Raw genomic sequence first — 17940 nt, 5'->3', positions numbered from 1 at the left:
AAAATAGTTTTGTAGATGAAATTCCAACTGTTGATTTTATGGTTTTAGAAAAGTGTGGCCAGTGCAGGAAACCCAAATATACAAAGACAGCGGTCCATTCCTCACATCTCGCAGCCTTCAGACCTTCAAGTCTGTTTGGTTTTGAAGGGAAAATGTTTGAGTTCCTCCCCTCAGGCGACCTGCTCGCTCTGTAATCATAAAGCGTACACAGTCATTCTAATACAATACCCACTCCACTCTCTGGAGTTGTTTTTTCCTCTGTATGTATTATCCACTCACTTATATTTTTGCCAGTGAGTGATATTCGCAGGTCATGCCTCACTTTCAGATACTATTACCACATCATTATACAGCACTGTAAAGAACTGAACATTTTTGACAGCATTCCTTAAATCAGCAGTCATGAAAAAGCAGAATTGATGGAGGCGGCTCGCTATTTTTTCCCCCCGCCAGTCGTTAGATCTGTAATATGGAAGCAGGCAGCGAGGATGTAAGATGTCAGCGCCGACATTGGAGTATGATTTATTTACCTTCAGATGCGTCGGCCCCCGTCCCTTTGCCTCAAACACACGCGACGCGCAGTGCAGTCTATTACACCGACCTCTTTGTTTTCCCTCTCTGACCGGCTCCCTCGCTGACTCATGCTCCAGAATCACCCCCTCCCCCCTTCCTGCCAGCAAGGTCACACCACGCGCCACTAATGACTGCAATCAATTATCGGGCGCAACATTAAACGAGACCACAACTCCCACTTCTCTGTGGCCTTCCAGCTTTTTGAACCGAACCATGGAGGTCACTGATTGCAAAGATGATGCAGCTGATTCCTCTCTCACCCCAGGAGAAATGCAGCATCACATCTATTTGAATGTCTGACTCATATTACTCATCAGATCATAAAGCACTGTGCAAAAATAATTCTGATTGTGGTAAACGGCCATTCTTGTAAACTGGGAACGCACCGATCCACTTTTTACACTTCCGATACCAACACCAATATCTGAGGTTTAGTATCAGCTGAATCCATACACTTAAATACCCCAATGGCTTCACAGGCTTAGTGAAACATCAACAACTTTAATTTGTTCAGTCTGCAATTAGGAGTAGAACAGCCAATGTAAAATAAAGAATCAAATAGGCTTACTAGCTTGGTCAAACATATAGAAAATAAACAGGAACAAATCTCATTTCAAATGGTTCATAAAGTGCAAATGGGAGTTTTAAATATGTGAAATACAGCATGTTATCGACAGCAAAAAACATAGAAATAGACTGAATAGATTTGCCCATTAATGTCATAATTGCCCAATCTGGAGAAAAAAAAATTCAATGTTGGAACCAATAAGATATTAAGGTAACACTTTATTTGAAGGGGGTGAATAAGACTGTCATGACACTTTCATAAACATGACATAACACCTGTCATGAACATGAATAAGCCTTCATGAATATTTATGACTGTTGTCATAAAGCGTCTTTCGGTAAATTATGACTCTTTTAATACAAAGTTGACATTATTCAAAATGTCTTTGTTATGACAACTTGACATTAACCAAGAAATCATTACTGATATAAATTTGTTATAAAAATATTACTGATTGCACTTTAAAAATGAGGTAACTTTATGTTATTAAAGGTAAAGTTTAAACAGTAATGATTTCCTGGTTAATGTCAAGTTGTCATAACAAAGACATTTTGAATAATGTCAACTTTGTATTAAAAGTGTCGTAATTTACCGAATGACGCTTTATGACAACAGTCATAAATATTCATGAAGGATTATTCATGTTTATGACAGTGTCATGTCAGTCTTATTCACCCCCCTTCAAATAAAGTGTTACCGATATTAATATTGAAGCGGTGCATCTCTAATGCAAACCCCAAAACAAAATCTGAACCTAGAATTTTCTTCCTATAAGACAAGTGCTACAAACTTTAATAAAAATGTAACTCAGACTACATAAGTTAAAGCAGTGACTCATATCCTAGAAGTTAAATCAGTTAAACTTCCTTTTATGCTGCAGCTTGTCTCATGGATGTCCTGTGACATAGAGATATAGTATGTTTTATCTTTTCTCTCCATGCTCTCACAGATCTTAAGTCTCACAGTTGGAGAAGTTTGTGTTCTTAAAGGAAGAAAAACATTACGAGCGTTTTAGGATCTCCCAGTGGAATAATGTTTGTGTCGTAAACTTCTAATAGATTTCTAGGGTGTTTAAGTCTTTAGATCTGGAGGCAGAGCTTCTTTCCACAGCTTATGTAACGATTTTCTGAGCATGAAGAGCTGATTCGGGGAGCAGCACACAATAATTTACTTAAGTATTTATTTCTGTTTAGTTTATTAATAATTTGTTTGGTTAAACTGCAAACGTTAAAATGTCTCATGGGAATTTTATCTAACAGACCAACACAAACCAAGAAGTGGAAGAAAAAGGATACATGGTCTTCAACAGGTCAAATTTAAGACTTTTTAAGACTTTTTTTAGTTCTACCTTGAATGACAATTAAGACTGAAAAAAACTATAAATATAGGGTAACATTCTAGAGTCTGTTTGTGGCTCCTGAAAACAAACACTGCTGATAAATAAACCAGTAATAAATTCGTACTTGCCCATGATAGGCCGTAAAAACAAAAATCTAGCTAGCAAAGGCTTATTAGCAGCAAGTTAGCTGCTAATAAGGTTGAGGTGGTTGACTCGAGCCTCAACCACCTCGAGTCATAAAACTTAAAAATGTTTCAAACTTTTGTCTGATTTTTTAAAAAAATCCAGTGAGAAAAGAAAAAAATCGACATATACAAGATTAAATAACCCTGACATGATCAAATTTAAGACCTGTGATTAACGGATTTCAGGCTAACTTATATTTACATGAATTTAAGGCCTTTATGGAATTGACTGGAAGAAAGACATTTGTTTTTTTTTATTGCTGAAGGTCTCAGTAAAATACGTTCAAGGTTGGTAATGTTACAAATGTGATAGTCGCATAAAAAAGCAAAAAACAACTAATGCAGAGACAAAAAGAGTGTCTACTAACTTGCGAAGCTAAAAAGTAGGACATCTCCAAGGGATTCCTGTCATCAGGTCAGTTTCAGAGCAGCCTTCTGCTGCAGCTTTAATCGTTATTAATATTTTAGGTTTTTAGTTCTGCACCAGGACATCGAGAGGATGCGGAGCAGCATGTAGACTAAGTGTCCTAAGTGTGTTCCTCGTGGTCAAAATGAGTGAATTCCAAATATACGACCGACTACAAGGTCTGGACACTGGACAGATGTTAAGTTGTTATGATCTTGACTTTTTATAGTTGCTGTTCCACAGCTCTGAGGTTTCTGGTATGCTGTTAAAATAAGCCTGAAATGAGAATGAAATTTCCCCCATCTGCTACAATCAGGCATAAAAAAACGTTTCCCCAATTACTTGTGAGAGTCTTTAAATAAATTTAGTACCGGATTACACAAGCTAGGTTTTTTTCTTTTTAGTTTTAACTGTTAAAAAAAAATCACTCGAAAGGGCTAACATTTGAGAAGTGCATGAATGTTTCATTACTGCACTGAATTTAGTATTCTGTTTTACCAGCTGACTTTTCTGCCACACGCAGGCGATCATAACGTGAGGAGTAATGGAGCAATAACTAGTGCAGAAAAGCTCAATTCAGGCCTAAAATCCTTTCCCATGTGAAGGGGGGGTGAATTCAACACACCCGAGCACTTAACACCAGCATATAGTACAAAGCCTGCTTTACTTCTCATCATTTTCTTTCACTCGGTTCTCCTGTGGCTCGTTGTCGTGCTGTCATGACAACAGTTCCCGCCAGTACCGAGTCTTGCGACTGGCTGTCGAAAATAACTGTAATTTCTTTCTGCTTCATTTTCATGCTAATGTATGTTTACGCTGCAGCAAGGTGGTTTTTAACTATTAGCTTGGTTTTATGAGCAAGGTGTTCATTATGGAGCTATATAAAAGTAGCACTTAGTCACCACGTAACCTTGCTAGCTTTTTATTGCTCTATATGCAGCACCGTGCTAAACTACTCAAAGCCCTTGATATTTTCTTCTATATTTTGTCACGTAGCATGTTGTGCTGAAGTAAAAGTAAAATGATACATGGCTTTTACAAATCTGGAACGTGTGAAAGATCCAAACAATTACCTCCTAAAATGAACCAGAAAACAAAAATAAGAAACATAACAAAGTTAACAATAAATTAGAGGGTCAATCTGGACATCAATTGGACCAGTGCTATGCTCAAATGTGGACAGTTAATACATTAAAAATCAGTTGTCCTAAAGGTTATTGAAATTATATTCACTTTTTGTATATTCTCAGTTCTGCTGTGTAACATGAACTGGTTGTTTGAACACATACTAGTGTTGTCATTAATTTACATACTAAAGTTAATTTGGCTCGTCTCCAAATTTCTAACCATAAACCTGGTTTTAAACATTCACCGTTCATACTGAGCTGTTGCATCAATCTGTCACTTTATTAGTGATTGGCACAGTTCTTTTTTGTTGTTTATTTTTTTAGTTTGTTTTTTATGTTTTAGTAGTTTTACTAGCATTCATTCTTAATACCCAACACTACTTGGTCAATAACAGAGACTGTAAACTACTAGGCTGTTTCCTGATAATCAGATGTGCCACAGCTTGGTAATTTTGATTATCAAACTGTCATTAGTGTAAAAGATTAATTTCATCAATATTTGCCTTGGACACTTAATAGTTATTCATAACCAAGCAAAATGCTTTTTGAATCTTAGATTTTTCTCTAGGAATTTGTGCAGTAAACTCACACCACATCCCTACTTTAAGATGCACAAAGTTGGAAAACCGTTTCGCCTGGTAGAATATCATAAAAGTAAAACACGTAACAAAGAGGTCATCTGTCGACTGCTAATGCATTTCAAAGTCACAGAGCAGCATGAAACTGTACATCCATCTTTCAATTTACTTCACGTGGAAGCGGAGTCTCAGAATCCCGCGAGGTGCATCACTCTGGAGGATATTACTTGTTCCGTTTGCTGGAAAAGTGAGTGTAAAGTACTTTTGCGGGTTTATGAATCCAATAAACCTTCCCTGAGGAACAGTAAGGTGACGCTCTAACAGGAAGATTGGGAGTAAGGTCGACAATATAGGGTGAATATGATAATTTCTTGAGTTTTTTTTTTTTTTTAAAGAAGCTTAGGTAGCAGGTAGGAGCTGTCAAGAAGTTAGAAAAAATAAGAAATAAAAGGATTGCTGACTCCTCCCTTGAAGAAAAAAAATAGAGCATGGCAGAGAGGGTAAATAGAGTTTCAAGTGATGTGAGCAAAGGAAGATGATGGTGTAGGAGGCCTAAAACTAGACAAAAACAATAAAAGGCTGAGGAGAGGCGGGGGAGGAAGGCAGCGAGACATATAAAGATGGATCAAGCATTCAGTGAAGTGGAGACGCAGGGTGTGATTGAGGGCACGCCGAGGGAGGGGGTGTGGGAAAGCAGCCGTGATGAGATGGCTTCTACTGGACCATGAGATTGATGAATCTGCTTCAGAGGGAGAGGGAAGAGATAGTGGAGGGAGGAGGAACGAACGCCTTGATGAAAAGACCAATCGCGGTCCCGCAAGACACAACAGAATCCACGGCTTGATAAAGGAACGAGCCGCTCGGATCTCCAGCCCGACTATCTTAGAACAGAGCACCAGAGGCATCTTTGCAGATTGTGCTATCTCTAATATGATTTTCTTTTTTTTTCTATTGTTGCTTGTGGTATGCAGAGCTGCTGTCACATCACAGGCGATTACATCATATCTGGAGCGAGTAAAAGTCTTTGAAAAGATGAGATTTAATTTACTTTGACATTCTGACAGCAAACAGACTCTTAGTCGCACATCAATCGTCTCCGTCGGACACCAGCTGATACCCAAATCCACTCAAATGTAATAAATATTTTCAGCGGGTGATCCTCCTAAATCGCCTCTGTTCAGCTCTGACCAGCCTCCCTGTCTCTGCTTGGGTGTAGCATCAACCCAGAATGATACTGCCACCACCAGAATTGATTTTTTTCTCCATGAGAATTCGTATACATGCAGCAACTTGTTGCTTTTAGAATAATTGGCATACTTATTAATTGGCTAATGCAATAATAGCGGAGCTCTTTTTTTTTTTTTTGTTTAGCTCACCTAGCTTCTCCTTCATTTTTCCAGATAAATTCTAAAATGCTAATTTACTTGACAGTTTTGTTAAATATTCAGGTGAATAATGTTTGGCATCTGTGGTGAAGTTTTGGTTATCGACTGTTAAGAACTCTTCAAATACTTGGACGTCGCTCTTATTTTGAAGGGTGTAAAGATGTTCCGTTTCCTCTCAACTTTTCCATCTGTGCAGGAAATGATTAGTCTGTACCCAGAATGCATTGCTGTAGAACTACAGCCTGAAGTTGAAATGTTATATTGACAGTTTGTACAATTTGATCACCTTTGTTGAACAAAACTTGCAGGGTACCACCAGAACCAGTATTAGGCCCGAGACTGAACTGCATCATTCATATATATATATATATATATATATATATATATATATAGATATATATATATATATTTCCTTCTCACCCTCTGCAGGTGGTCTCTCTCTCATCCTCTGAGCTCGGGTCCTCTACCAGAGGCCTGGGAGCTTGAGGGTTCTGCGCAGTATCTTGGCTGTGCCTAGAACTGCACATTTCTGGACTGAGATGTCTGATGTTGTTCCTGGGATCTGTTTTAGCCACTGCTCCAGTTTGGGGATGACTGCCCCGAGGGCCCCGATGACCACAGGCACCACTGTGGTCTTCACCTTCCAGGCCTTCTCCAGTTCCTCTCTGAGGCCCTGGTATTTCTCCAGTTTCTCGTGCTCCTTTTTCCTGATGTTGTGGTCACTTGTAGGGCTGTTGTAAACGAATATTTTAGTAATCGAGTAATCTATCGATTATTCTTACGATTAATCGAGTAATCGGATAAAAAAAAAATTATAAAATGAAATATTGGTAAATCTGGCATAATACCGGTGTTACTATCAGATATCAATATCAGTCCAATTTTTCATATGTGAGCATCCCTAACAGTTGCTTTTTTGTAGTTTAGAAAACTAACCTGTAACAATAATAGCTCACTTTCTAAGTTAACCAGAAGAAAAGTTATAGAAAAATCTGAAATTATATTGAATTTAATAACAAAGAGGCAGGCTCACAAATATGCTTATAAAAATGTCTACAATCCAGCTTTTAGTTTATGTATTCATCTTCAGTGAGTTTAATAGATTAATTAAACTCACCTTGCCACCTAACCTGCCACGCTTTGGGTTTGAAAATACGGGAAATGCCGCCTGGAGTGGGAGGGCGAATGAACGAACGTAAGATGGGGTGGAGGGGAGGAAATAGACCAGCGGACTGACGAACCGTTCGACCGGGGGACGAACACGGGAGGAAGCAATACGGGATATTTACGACACCTTCACTGGTCACACTCAGAAACTCATCTACCAGCCATGTACGATGCGCTCCGCCACCCGTTTCTTCAGACCGGGATATGAAATTTATTGTGCGGTTCGTCGGTAAAGCTACATTTACACGGTAAGCATCAGCTACTCAGCCGCCCGCCCTGTTCAGGCTATCCGCTCACCTCAGCGCTCTTCCCGCCGTTCGCTTTCAACCAGCAGCCCCGGAGGAGAAATGCTGCCGTACTCCAGGCATTCCCCCAGTCATTTTAAGGATGCTTATTGGTTCCCCAAAAACGATAAAAAGTCGGGCATTATCATCAATCAATACAATCCCCACTGGCCAATCTTGAAGATTGGACTTTATGCCGCTGAGACTTAGCTTTTGTCAACAACTCAGAGGCGGAAGTGAGAGCTCCGCGCAACGCAAATGAAGTCCGGGCCGGAACATGGTGCGCTAACTAATAAAACATAAATTAACGAAGCTTCGAGGCAGGTAAATTTTCCTCGAGGAATTTTAGTAATCGAGGTACTCGAATCATTCGAGGAATCGTTTCAGCCCTAGTCACTTGGTATTGCTACATCCACCACAACGGCTTTCCTCTGTTCTTTATCCACCACCACAATGTCCGGTTGGTTCGCCATTACCATCTTGTCTGTCTGGATCTGGAAGTACCACAGGATCTTAGCTCGGTCATTCTCCACCACCTTTGGGGGTGTTCCCTGTTCCCCACTTTGATCTCGGGGCTTCCAGTCCATATTCTGCACAGATGTTCCTGTACACTATGCCCGCCACTTGGTTATGTCGTTCCATGTACGCTTTCCCTGCCAGCATCTTGCACCCTGCTGTTATGTGCTGGACTGTCTCAGGGGCCTCCTTGCACAACCTACACCTTGGGTCTTGTCTGGTGTGGTAGATCTGAGCCTCTATTGTTCTGGTGTTTAGGGCCTGTTCCTGGGCAGCCAGGATGAGGGCCTCTGTGCTGTCCTTGAGTCCAGCTTTCTCCAGCCATTGGTAGAATTTCCTGATGTCAGCCACTTCAGTTATTTGTCGGTGGTACATCTCATGTAGGGGATTGTCCTCCCATGATGGTTCCTCCAGCACCTCGTCCTCTGTTCCCCATTGTCTATATATGTGTGTGTGTACTTACTGATACTTGAGAACAAGTTTTTTTACTTCAACCTTCTTCTTTCAAGGCACTTGGTTTCATTTTCTTGTTGCATTTGACAAGAAATGCTGTTGCATACATTGAGGTTTTGTAATATGACAAAATGTAGAAAAGTTTATGGCGTGAGCATGAACTGTCAGACACTGTTAGTGTTTGGTTAGCAAAGAGGTTCTGTGCAGCTCACAAAATAGTATGTAAAGTCTACATGAGGCGAGAGGAGGCAGAGTGAAGAGGTGGGAGAGTGAGAAGAGGAAGTGGATATTAATCTGTTCTCGTGAGACCGTTTCACCTCCTCTGCCTCCATCCGTCTCTTCCTCCTCCTCTCTGTTGCTGCTGTGGCTCTGATTTGTCAGCTGCTGCCTCGGTCCGAGGGGAATAAGAGTGAGATAAACAGCATTTGCAAACAGAGAGTGGTGGGACTGAAGACGGAGCGGGCCCCAGTGTTCCTTCCGATATTCTCTTTCTTCAAACTACAGTGCTCTCATCACAGTGACAGGATAAGCCTGCACAGCTGCTGATTTTATAGGCTGTAATGAAATGGGGAGGGAAAAAATGTGCTGTGCCACTATAAATGCCTCGTCCGGAATATAAAATCTGTTCCACTGGTTAACACGCTGGTCTTGCTGCTGTTTTATTACATGGCTTTGATTTGTCTTTCCCTTTTTGTTTTGCCAGATGCAACAACAGAGAATTGAGGACCTTTCTCCAAACTGCAATGGGAGTCTGTGAAGCTACAGATTTAAGGCGTCTCCTTCGTACTCCTTCTCAATCACAACACCAGCAGTAGACGATAGTGGACCCATTATCTAAAATTAATGTCAGCGGTGTTGCGGAGGCAGCCAGACGCTGCGCCGCCAGCTCTAGCACTACCCATGGAGGTGGGGCATCAACTTTTTCAACACTACCACCACTGCTGATAATGCCAGCCCAGGGAACAGTGATGCCTTCTAAGGTCTCCTGCCTGTACTTGCTGACAGTGGTATGCTGGGCCAGCGCTCTGTGGTACCTGAGCGGCTCCCGCCCTTCCTCTTCCTACGTGGGCCAAGTTTCTATCCCGATGCGCAAGGCCCCCAAAGTGAGCAAGAACTCCACGTTCAGCAACATCCGCACGCGCTCGCTCAACCCGCACGACTTTGGCTACCTCATCAACGAGGCCAAGAAGTGCGAGGCCGAGCCGCCTTTCCTCGTCATCCTGATCAGTACCACCCACAAGGAGTTCAACGCTCGCCAGGCCATCAGGGAGACATGGGGCGACGAGACGACGTTTCCAGATGTGCGCGTGGTCACGCTCTTCCTACTGGGCCGGAGCATAGACACCGTCCTCAACCAGATGGTGGAGCAGGAGAGTCAGATTTTTCATGACATAGTTGTGGAGGATTTTATTGACTCGTACCACAACTTGACGCTTAAAACGCTGATGGGCATGCGCTGGGTGGCCACATTCTGCCCTAAGTCTCAATATGTTCTCAAAACAGACAGCGACATTTTTGTCAACATGGAGAACCTCATCTATAACCTCCTTAAGCCCACCACCAAGCCAAGGCGGAGGTATTTTACAGGCTATGTCATCAACGGTGGACCAATCAGAGACATGCGCAGCAAGTGGTACATGCCAAGGGATCTCTACCCAGAAAGCAAGTACCCACCGTTCTGCTCTGGCACAGGATATGTCTTCTCAGCAGACGTAGCTGAGCTCATATACAAGACCTCCTTACACACCAGGCTGCTGCACCTGGAGGACGTTTACGTTGGCGTGTGTCTCCGCAAGTTAGGCATCCACCCTTTCCAGAACAGCGGCTTCAACCACTGGAAGATGGCATACAGTCTCTGCCGCTACCGCCGGGTGGTCACCGTCCACCAGATCTCCCCGGAAGAGATGCACCGCATCTGGAATGACATGACCAGCAAGAAACACCTGAAATGTTAGCAGACTGATCCGTCCTTCAGAGATGCTTTCGGGGGCTTTGTTGTGCTTTCCTGTGCAAGACCAAAGCAAACTCCTCTGGATTATCCCGTTCTCACCAACTTCAAGGAGGGGCCAAGAGAGGAACGTGTGGAACCCTCCCATGTCCACGCCAGCAGTGGAGGGATTTTTACATGATGGGGAAGTGTAAACATGTGCTTAGCTTCTCATTTATACAAGGCCCATACTGTCCCCAATTACCAAGAGTGCAGATGAGAGAAAAGCTGACAGACGCTCTACTCGGCTCAGTCGCAAGCCCTGAGTTTTGAATGTTCTTCATGTATTTGTTGTATTTTCTGATCAAGGTGTTATTCTGGATATCTGATACTACAGCAGTCATTGTGAGGACTATTGTGGATCTACAATGTGATGAGTCGATGTTGAACGCAGTAGTGTTTATGAGAGAACATCAATGTTTTGCACAGACGTTTTGTTTTCTAAAAGATTTAAAGAGTATCAGATCAGAGAGAAAACATGGCTGCTAGCATTCCCAGGTGAATGTTAACCTCTGATGTGTGCAGTGCAGTATTTTGTATCTGGCAGTGCTGTGAGCAGGCTGCAAACGGCAGCATTTTCTATTACTTGAACAAAGAGAGCTGGAGAAGTATATACTGAGAACAGATCTTACTGTTTTTGAGTGCTTTTTCGTTCTTTTTCCATTACTTGAGATTAAATAAACCTGTTTCATACGATTTTATGTCTGATTTGTTCCGCACACTTTCAATGCACATAACCTGGAAGTTAATATACATTTGATTTCTCCGTAGGAGCGAAAGCATCTAATTACGGCGGCCGCTCTCTTCAGCACCTGCGCTCTTCACAGCGAGTGCCGCCAAACCTTCCTCTTGCCTCTGGAAGCATTCCAGCTGTCTGTGCAGGTGGTGGACAAATCAGACAGACTCCATCGTGTGATTAAATCAAAGTCTGTCCAACTATGAACTGGAAAATGCCTCTCAGCAATTACAGCGGCAGTGCAAAAGTATTCACACACCTTGTTACAACCACAAACCTTTATGTTGCTCACTGGGATTTTATGTGACAGCAACACAATGTTGTAAAGTGAAAATACTGGGTTTTGTATTAGAATTACTATCACATTTATGGCCTTTTGTGTTCGTCTATCACATAAAATCTGAATTAAATACATCATGAATGACAAAAATCACTTTTACAAGGTACTGCAAAAAATAAATAGTTTCACAGCAGAATGATGACATTTTCCCCCAAACTACATGATTCACACTTGTCTACCCATTTTGTGCCATTAAATTACATTAGCCAAGAATAACTTTTTTTTTTTTAAATCTTTCGTCAGACGAGTTGTGGCTTACAGGAAAATCTGTCAGCGAGTTTCTCACAAAACAGAGTGACAAAGTGTTATGGTAAGGTCAAGTGTAATTATTTAAAACTTGAATGTTCAGGCTTGTTTGGGTTTTTGTTTACCATTTCAGTCACATTAAGATGTGGTTTGAGTGAACCACTGTTATTCATATTAATTATGTGTTAGGCCATTCTTCTGTAGATTAGCTGTGGTGTGATGAGCAGGTTCTGCTGTCGTCGAGACACCTGATATAATCAACTCAGAAGTTAGTTGCACTAACCCTAAAGCATTAATCATAAATATTAGTTCTACTAATGCTAAAGTGCTAAACCAACATGGTTTTTAGTGGAAGCTAATGCTAAATTTAACCATGTTGATGGCCACAATGTGTCAGTGACACATTTTTTATATCTAGATTAAATTTGTAATTGAACACCTGCCTTCATGATTGTGTCTGACGAAACAAGTCTTTGCACTACAAGTGTTGAACTTTATTCAACTGAAAGTTTACAAAACAGCCATGTAAATTAACACTGTAGAGTTTATCAGGAAAAATGCATATAGGGGAAGCTAACTGTGGTAAACATTTTCAAAGTTAGCAGAAATGCTAAACAAAAAATTAGCTCCCTTTGACCACTGCTTGTTGCAAATTATATCCATTAGGATAAAGATTGCTATTGAAATATATAGCGATATCAGCAATTTACTGTATCACACTTTTTTTTTCTCTGTGACCTTAAACCAAACATTTGAAGGAGTGTTGTTTACTCATTCATGTGTATTGACTAAGGCTATTGCTGTATAATCATTCAAACGCTTCCCTGAAGGCCTTGTGTTGGTTGGGGTGTTTTAACATGTATCAGTTTGAATAATAAGCTGAATATTATTACGTAAGGCCAACAAAGACGTATCTGGTAAGTGTCCTTGTGTTCGTGGTGGCCCCTGTGTGTCACCACTATGCAGCGGTGAAGGTAATTATCTGAAATCATTAGCGCCTGGCAGCTCTTTTTCACAGAAGGCAAAAATGAGGCGGACTTTTTTTTTCTGTTGCGTCTGAAAACTTTTTTTTTCCCTCTTTGAAGAAGAAAGCAATTGAAGGAAAAAACATTGATTGGCTTTCTTCAAAGGTCATCCACTTTGCGGCATCAGCAAGACACTTGTCAGGTGTGACACCAGGTGTTCGGTGTGTGTGGGAGGCAGCACGGATGACACCGAGCGCCGTCAGCGTGTCTGGCAGCAGCGGCGGCCCTGTGGGATTCCACGCCGGAGAAATAAAATGGCATCCTCCGTTCTGCTCTCGCAGATCATCAGAACGCTGTCGACGAGGCGCCACGCTCAAACGGCTCCACCGTGGGAACCTTTCGGGTATTCTGTCGGCGGAAAACGCGCGCCGGCTTTAATGACTTCCTCATAATGGAAATATTCCCGGCTGACGTGTCGGCGTCAAACGCTCCTGTTTGATGACTTCCTCCGACAACTCTGGCAAAACTACGGCGCGACCTGGGAGTTCTACTGCAGTGCACGACTTCACGACGCGCTTGTTTTTTATCGTGTGGAAACGACCGCCGCTCATCCTCCGGCTGCCACGCCGTTATCAGTTAATAACTTTATTTTCTTGCAGAAAATTCCCAGGAACAGTATGCTGACGAGTACACACATGAAATAATTGGCATTCACAGCTTCTTTGGGGCTCAGTGGTGCGTTTTGCATTTCTATGATCCCCTCGCCTCGCCCCCCGAGGCAATTGGATGCAATATGCTGAGCAATGGTACGCCCTGCAATAGGCCAAGCAACCCGGTGGTGGAGCGTTTAAAAGCAGCTAAGGCGATGGGAAAATGAAAGGCGTGTGATTAGTTCGAGGTTGGTGGTAAATGGGGGTAACGAGGAGTGAGGCTGAGAGCTGGACCATCAGGAATGCCTCTATTTCTGTACAAAGACATCCTTCAATGTTTCTTATGTGTCTTCCCATATAACAGCAACAAACTGTTGATTTTAAAACTGTTAGCATTTTGTTTTTAGCCTCTTTTGCTTGAATACGAATATTAGTGACCAAGAAACAGCAGCAGACAAATTAGGGATACAGTTATTGAGAGGTTTAAAGCAGAATGACCAATGTGTCTAAATAATGTATAAGCCTTTGATTTAAAATTAGACTTGGTAGAGGCAGCATCATGCTAGGTGAAAGTGAGTCAGAGTTAATGGGAAGATGAATGAATTAATAAAATGCAATTCTGGAAGATCAGTTCAGGTTTGGATCAAAGCATGTTAATGTAATAGGACGGCCTAGTCAAAGTCCAAAGCCAAGTCCAGTTGAAAATTTGTGGCAAACTTGAAAATATATGCTCACGTGAACTCTTCGTCCAATCTGAGTTTGAGCTGTTTAGCAAAGAAATTCAGAAAATGTCTAACTGCAGCAAAATGTGTTTCCACTGTGTTTATATAAACACCCCGCACTTTTCAGATCTGCATCGACAAAACCTGTTTACGATCTCGTATAATTTTCCTGCCGCCTAATAACTACTCAGTGTTGGTTATTATATATAAAAAATAAAGTTGGTGGGTGGAACAGGACAAAATGGAAAAAGGTGGATGGATGTGAATATGTTTTAGTTTGGAGCTCAGAGGAGATCTCTGTTTCGTTGGCCGGTTCAGACTCTGGGGGCAATTTTCTGAAAGCGGATTAATCGGCTGCAGAAAATGTTATTTTCTTTAAGCCCTTTTCTAATCCTTCTGAGCATGTTTGAACTTTCTTTTTAAGCTAATTGTCCTTCCAGTTCTCATGACCTCAGTGTCACTTGGACTCTTGAGGCTTTAGGAGAATCTCTGGAATAATTCACCATCTGCTTTCTCACTTCTCCACCAAGGTGAGAGAACCGGGCTGGCCTGACACCGAGCTCCTCCATGCATACCTTGCTGAAACATTTCCTGGTCAGTGCAGCCTTGGCGACCGGAGGTTACTTTTGGAAGCGCTGGATGTTTTTTTCTTTTCTGTTGTTGTTGCCTAAAAGCAAGAATATTACTGGAGTTCTGTCCGGGTTGTGTGGGTTTCAGAGGGCATGTTGGGTTCAGATCTGATGGAAGCTGACTGTAGGCTGTGTGTGCGTGTTGGACCATGAGGTGTGTACGGAGAAAACTGCAGCCCCTTCTGAAACCCTACAGGGGACAAATTTTCTATCAAGAGCAGATGAAGGTCATTCGTTGTGTTACTTTTAGGGAAATTCCGAAAACTCTAAAGATTATACTTTTTTAAGTCTTGAAACTTATGTGATTTACAAATATTAGAACAGCAGAAAGCTTTCACTGTTTAGATGCACACAGCAGCAAAAGTCAATTCAATCGAACAGTCAAAGTCGTGCGAAACAAATTGATGAAGGGTGGGTTTGTTTTCAGATTCCTCTGCAGAGCCTCGTGAGGTGAGGAGCGTCAAACTGAGACAGCCGAGGCGCATGGAACAAACCCAAAAAGTTACGACACAAAAACTGATATGTGGCGGGACAGAACGGTCCAGTCGCTGACAGAGCTGCACAGCGTGAATTATTTCCTGTCACCCGGAACAGATGGATGGGATTTAAATTGGACGCATACATCAGGAAGCGCCTGACGGAGACGAGCGCGACAGCCCGCCTGAATCTGCATAGCGGCGGCTATAAATTAACTCTTAATGTCCTGGGATGAAAGCCGCTCCCCTGGAACTGGAGGAGGCGTAGAGCCCGGCCTCACCTTCCTGTGAGCGCCGCAGTCTCATATTTATGACCAGCTGTGAGCTTATTAATATTTGCATATTTCCGAGCAGAGCCTCATAAATAGCTCACGGGCTCAGAGTGTGGAGCTCAGGTAGCTGGAGCAGCCTGCCTGACTTTCTCGTGTCAACATTCTCAGCTAAAGCTCCTTATTTCTGCTAAGAGTGTCAAACATCGTTGTAAAGGTCGCCCGTGTCGTCTGGGTTTTCTTTTGCTTCCTGCCAACCAGCAACGCTCGCTCGACCCGTCAGGAGGCGGCGAGGGAGTCCGGCGTCTGACGGGCTCATAAAGCGAGCTGCTGGATGAGCTAAGCTTTATCCACACCTCATCTTTATGCGTTTGTGCTTTTGAGGCGACGGCTCTTTAATGAGTTTTTAGTTTTTGTTCTTTTCAATACACAATGCTTCTTCTTTTGTAGCCTTCTGTTCAATTTTCACCGAGAACATGAGATTTGGGGCTGGGTTCACTTCGAACTAAACTAGAAGTAAACACAAGGTCAACACAAGCTGACCTTGTGTTTATTTCTGTGTTTGAATCAACACAAAAATGGTCTGAACCCATTTCTTCTCCAATCTCTCGCAGCTCCAACAGATTTTGTTCTTGGGGGGGGGGGAGAGGGTAATTCCTACAGTACAGAATGATCCTGCCACCACCAAAAACTACCATCAATCTACACAAAGACAAACACGATAAATGTTTGTAAATGGTTAAAAAAGATGTGCGTCCACATGACAGCACTTAAAACTACTGAGAGCGCTGTAGTGGGCATGCCGGGCCAATCGGTGGCAAAAATAAATTTGCTTAATGGAAACGCGACGATTTTGAAAAAAAGAAAATTATGTTTTTAGATTTAAGAAAAAACTTTTTGCGTTAGAAACAGGTTTTTTAATTCAAATTTGTGTATTTCACAAAACTGCAATCGGTGTAACCCAAGATCTTTCCTTATTTTCTTCTTCTCCTCTTGTAAGTGAATAATTAAAAAAATCCAGCACATTATCGCCCCCCAGAGGCCACAGCGCAAAAAATCAAAATCAAAAATGAACTTTGGTCATTTTTCAGTGAACAGAAACAACCCATGACCTGAGCAGCTACCATTAGAACAACAGGTAAACTTAAATTGCCCCTTGGGAACAAATAAAGTTATTTAAATTGAATCCAATTGAAGTCCTGGTTAAGTCACTCTGAAAGCAAACAATGTTCTGAAAGAAATATTGGTGAAAAACAAAACTTTTGAATTTGGTAACCAAAGCCTAAGAATAAACCTCCTAACACGGGATAATGAGCCTGCTTTCTCCTCTGCATACACCAAACTTTGTAATAATTGAGAACGTCTTTGGAATCAACAAACACAATTATTCTCATTATAATTAGTAAGCAGTGTAGTTGCTGGGAGACTATTTTCTTTATTTCAAAGTTATCCATTTCCCTCCTTTAAATTTTTCACGGCAGGCTCCAGCATTTTCTTGCGTTTCCTGTGGCAACGCTGAACTGGCAGATAAGGCGGCAGTGTGAACGTTCTCATTTAATTCCCAGCATGAGCTGAATAAGCCCCGTTTTTAAAACGCTGGACCAGGAGAGATCCAGCTGCCACCACCGAACTTCTCCTTTCCTGGCCAGTAGGGAAAAAAGCATCTTTTTAGCGCCTGACCGGCTCCGATTAGCTTCCAGCAGGAGTTTTATTGCTCATGTTTCTGCTTCAGGTCACAAGTTGACCTCAGTAATAAAGAAGAGAAAGGCCTCATGTGGAGCTAAAACGGAGCCGTCATTAGCCACTGTAAGGTGTTGTGGGAAACTCACTTTGCGCATCAAGCTGTTCGCATTTCTACTATGACACTTTCCAACTGCATTTTCGTCTCGTTGGCTTTTTGTCTCTTTCTCCTCTGTGTTTTGTCTTTATATCCCGGCTCTAAATCCGTCTCCCAGAAGCTCCCGACGTGTCGCCGCCGCGTCTCTGAAAATCTGAGGCAGGCTTAAGCCTCCGTCTACTCTATTGCCGCTTCCTCCCGTCTGATTCGGCTCGATCCGCGCTGCTTAGGAAAGCCTCGGCAGATGAAGGAGAGATTGTTTTGGCTGCTTCCGTGTTGCTGACAAGGAAACACGGCGCTGAATGCAAAACAAAAAAAAAAAAAAAACAGGGCCGTTTCCACAAGGCTTGCTTTGCAGACATGATATTTCTGGGTTTAGAGAGACAGACTGACATTGCCTTTGTCCTTGTCTGACATGTCTGTGAACTTGTCGACACGAAACACAGAGTGTATACCCCAAACATGAGGGTTTTTATTTTCAAATGCAATCACAAGATTGTTT

The 17940-nt window shown here is 42.1% G+C and overlaps 1 protein-coding gene across 1 annotated transcript in view; it reads left to right on the top strand.

Moving 5' to 3' along the window:
* LOC106930323 (beta-1,3-galactosyltransferase 1-like) overlaps positions 1 to 11264 on the top strand; it is a 121630-nt gene extending 110366 nt beyond the window's left edge. The window contains exon 3 of the mRNA XM_088014493.1: positions 9285 to 11264. Within this exon, the coding sequence (XP_087870619.1) occupies positions 9529 to 10536 (1008 nt within the window). The 5' untranslated portion in view covers positions 9285 to 9528 and the 3' untranslated portion in view covers positions 10537 to 11264. The remainder of the gene's footprint in view (positions 1 to 9284) is intronic.
* The last annotated feature ends 6676 nt before the right edge of the window (positions 11265 to 17940 follow it).

This window comes from Poecilia mexicana, unplaced genomic scaffold, assembly GCF_051168715.1.
Source record: "Poecilia mexicana isolate PSO_F unplaced genomic scaffold, ASM5116871v1 scaffold_2, whole genome shotgun sequence".
Taxonomy (NCBI): domain Eukaryota; kingdom Metazoa; phylum Chordata; class Actinopteri; order Cyprinodontiformes; family Poeciliidae; genus Poecilia; species Poecilia mexicana.
This window is presented reverse-complemented; position numbering and strand designations above follow the sequence as displayed.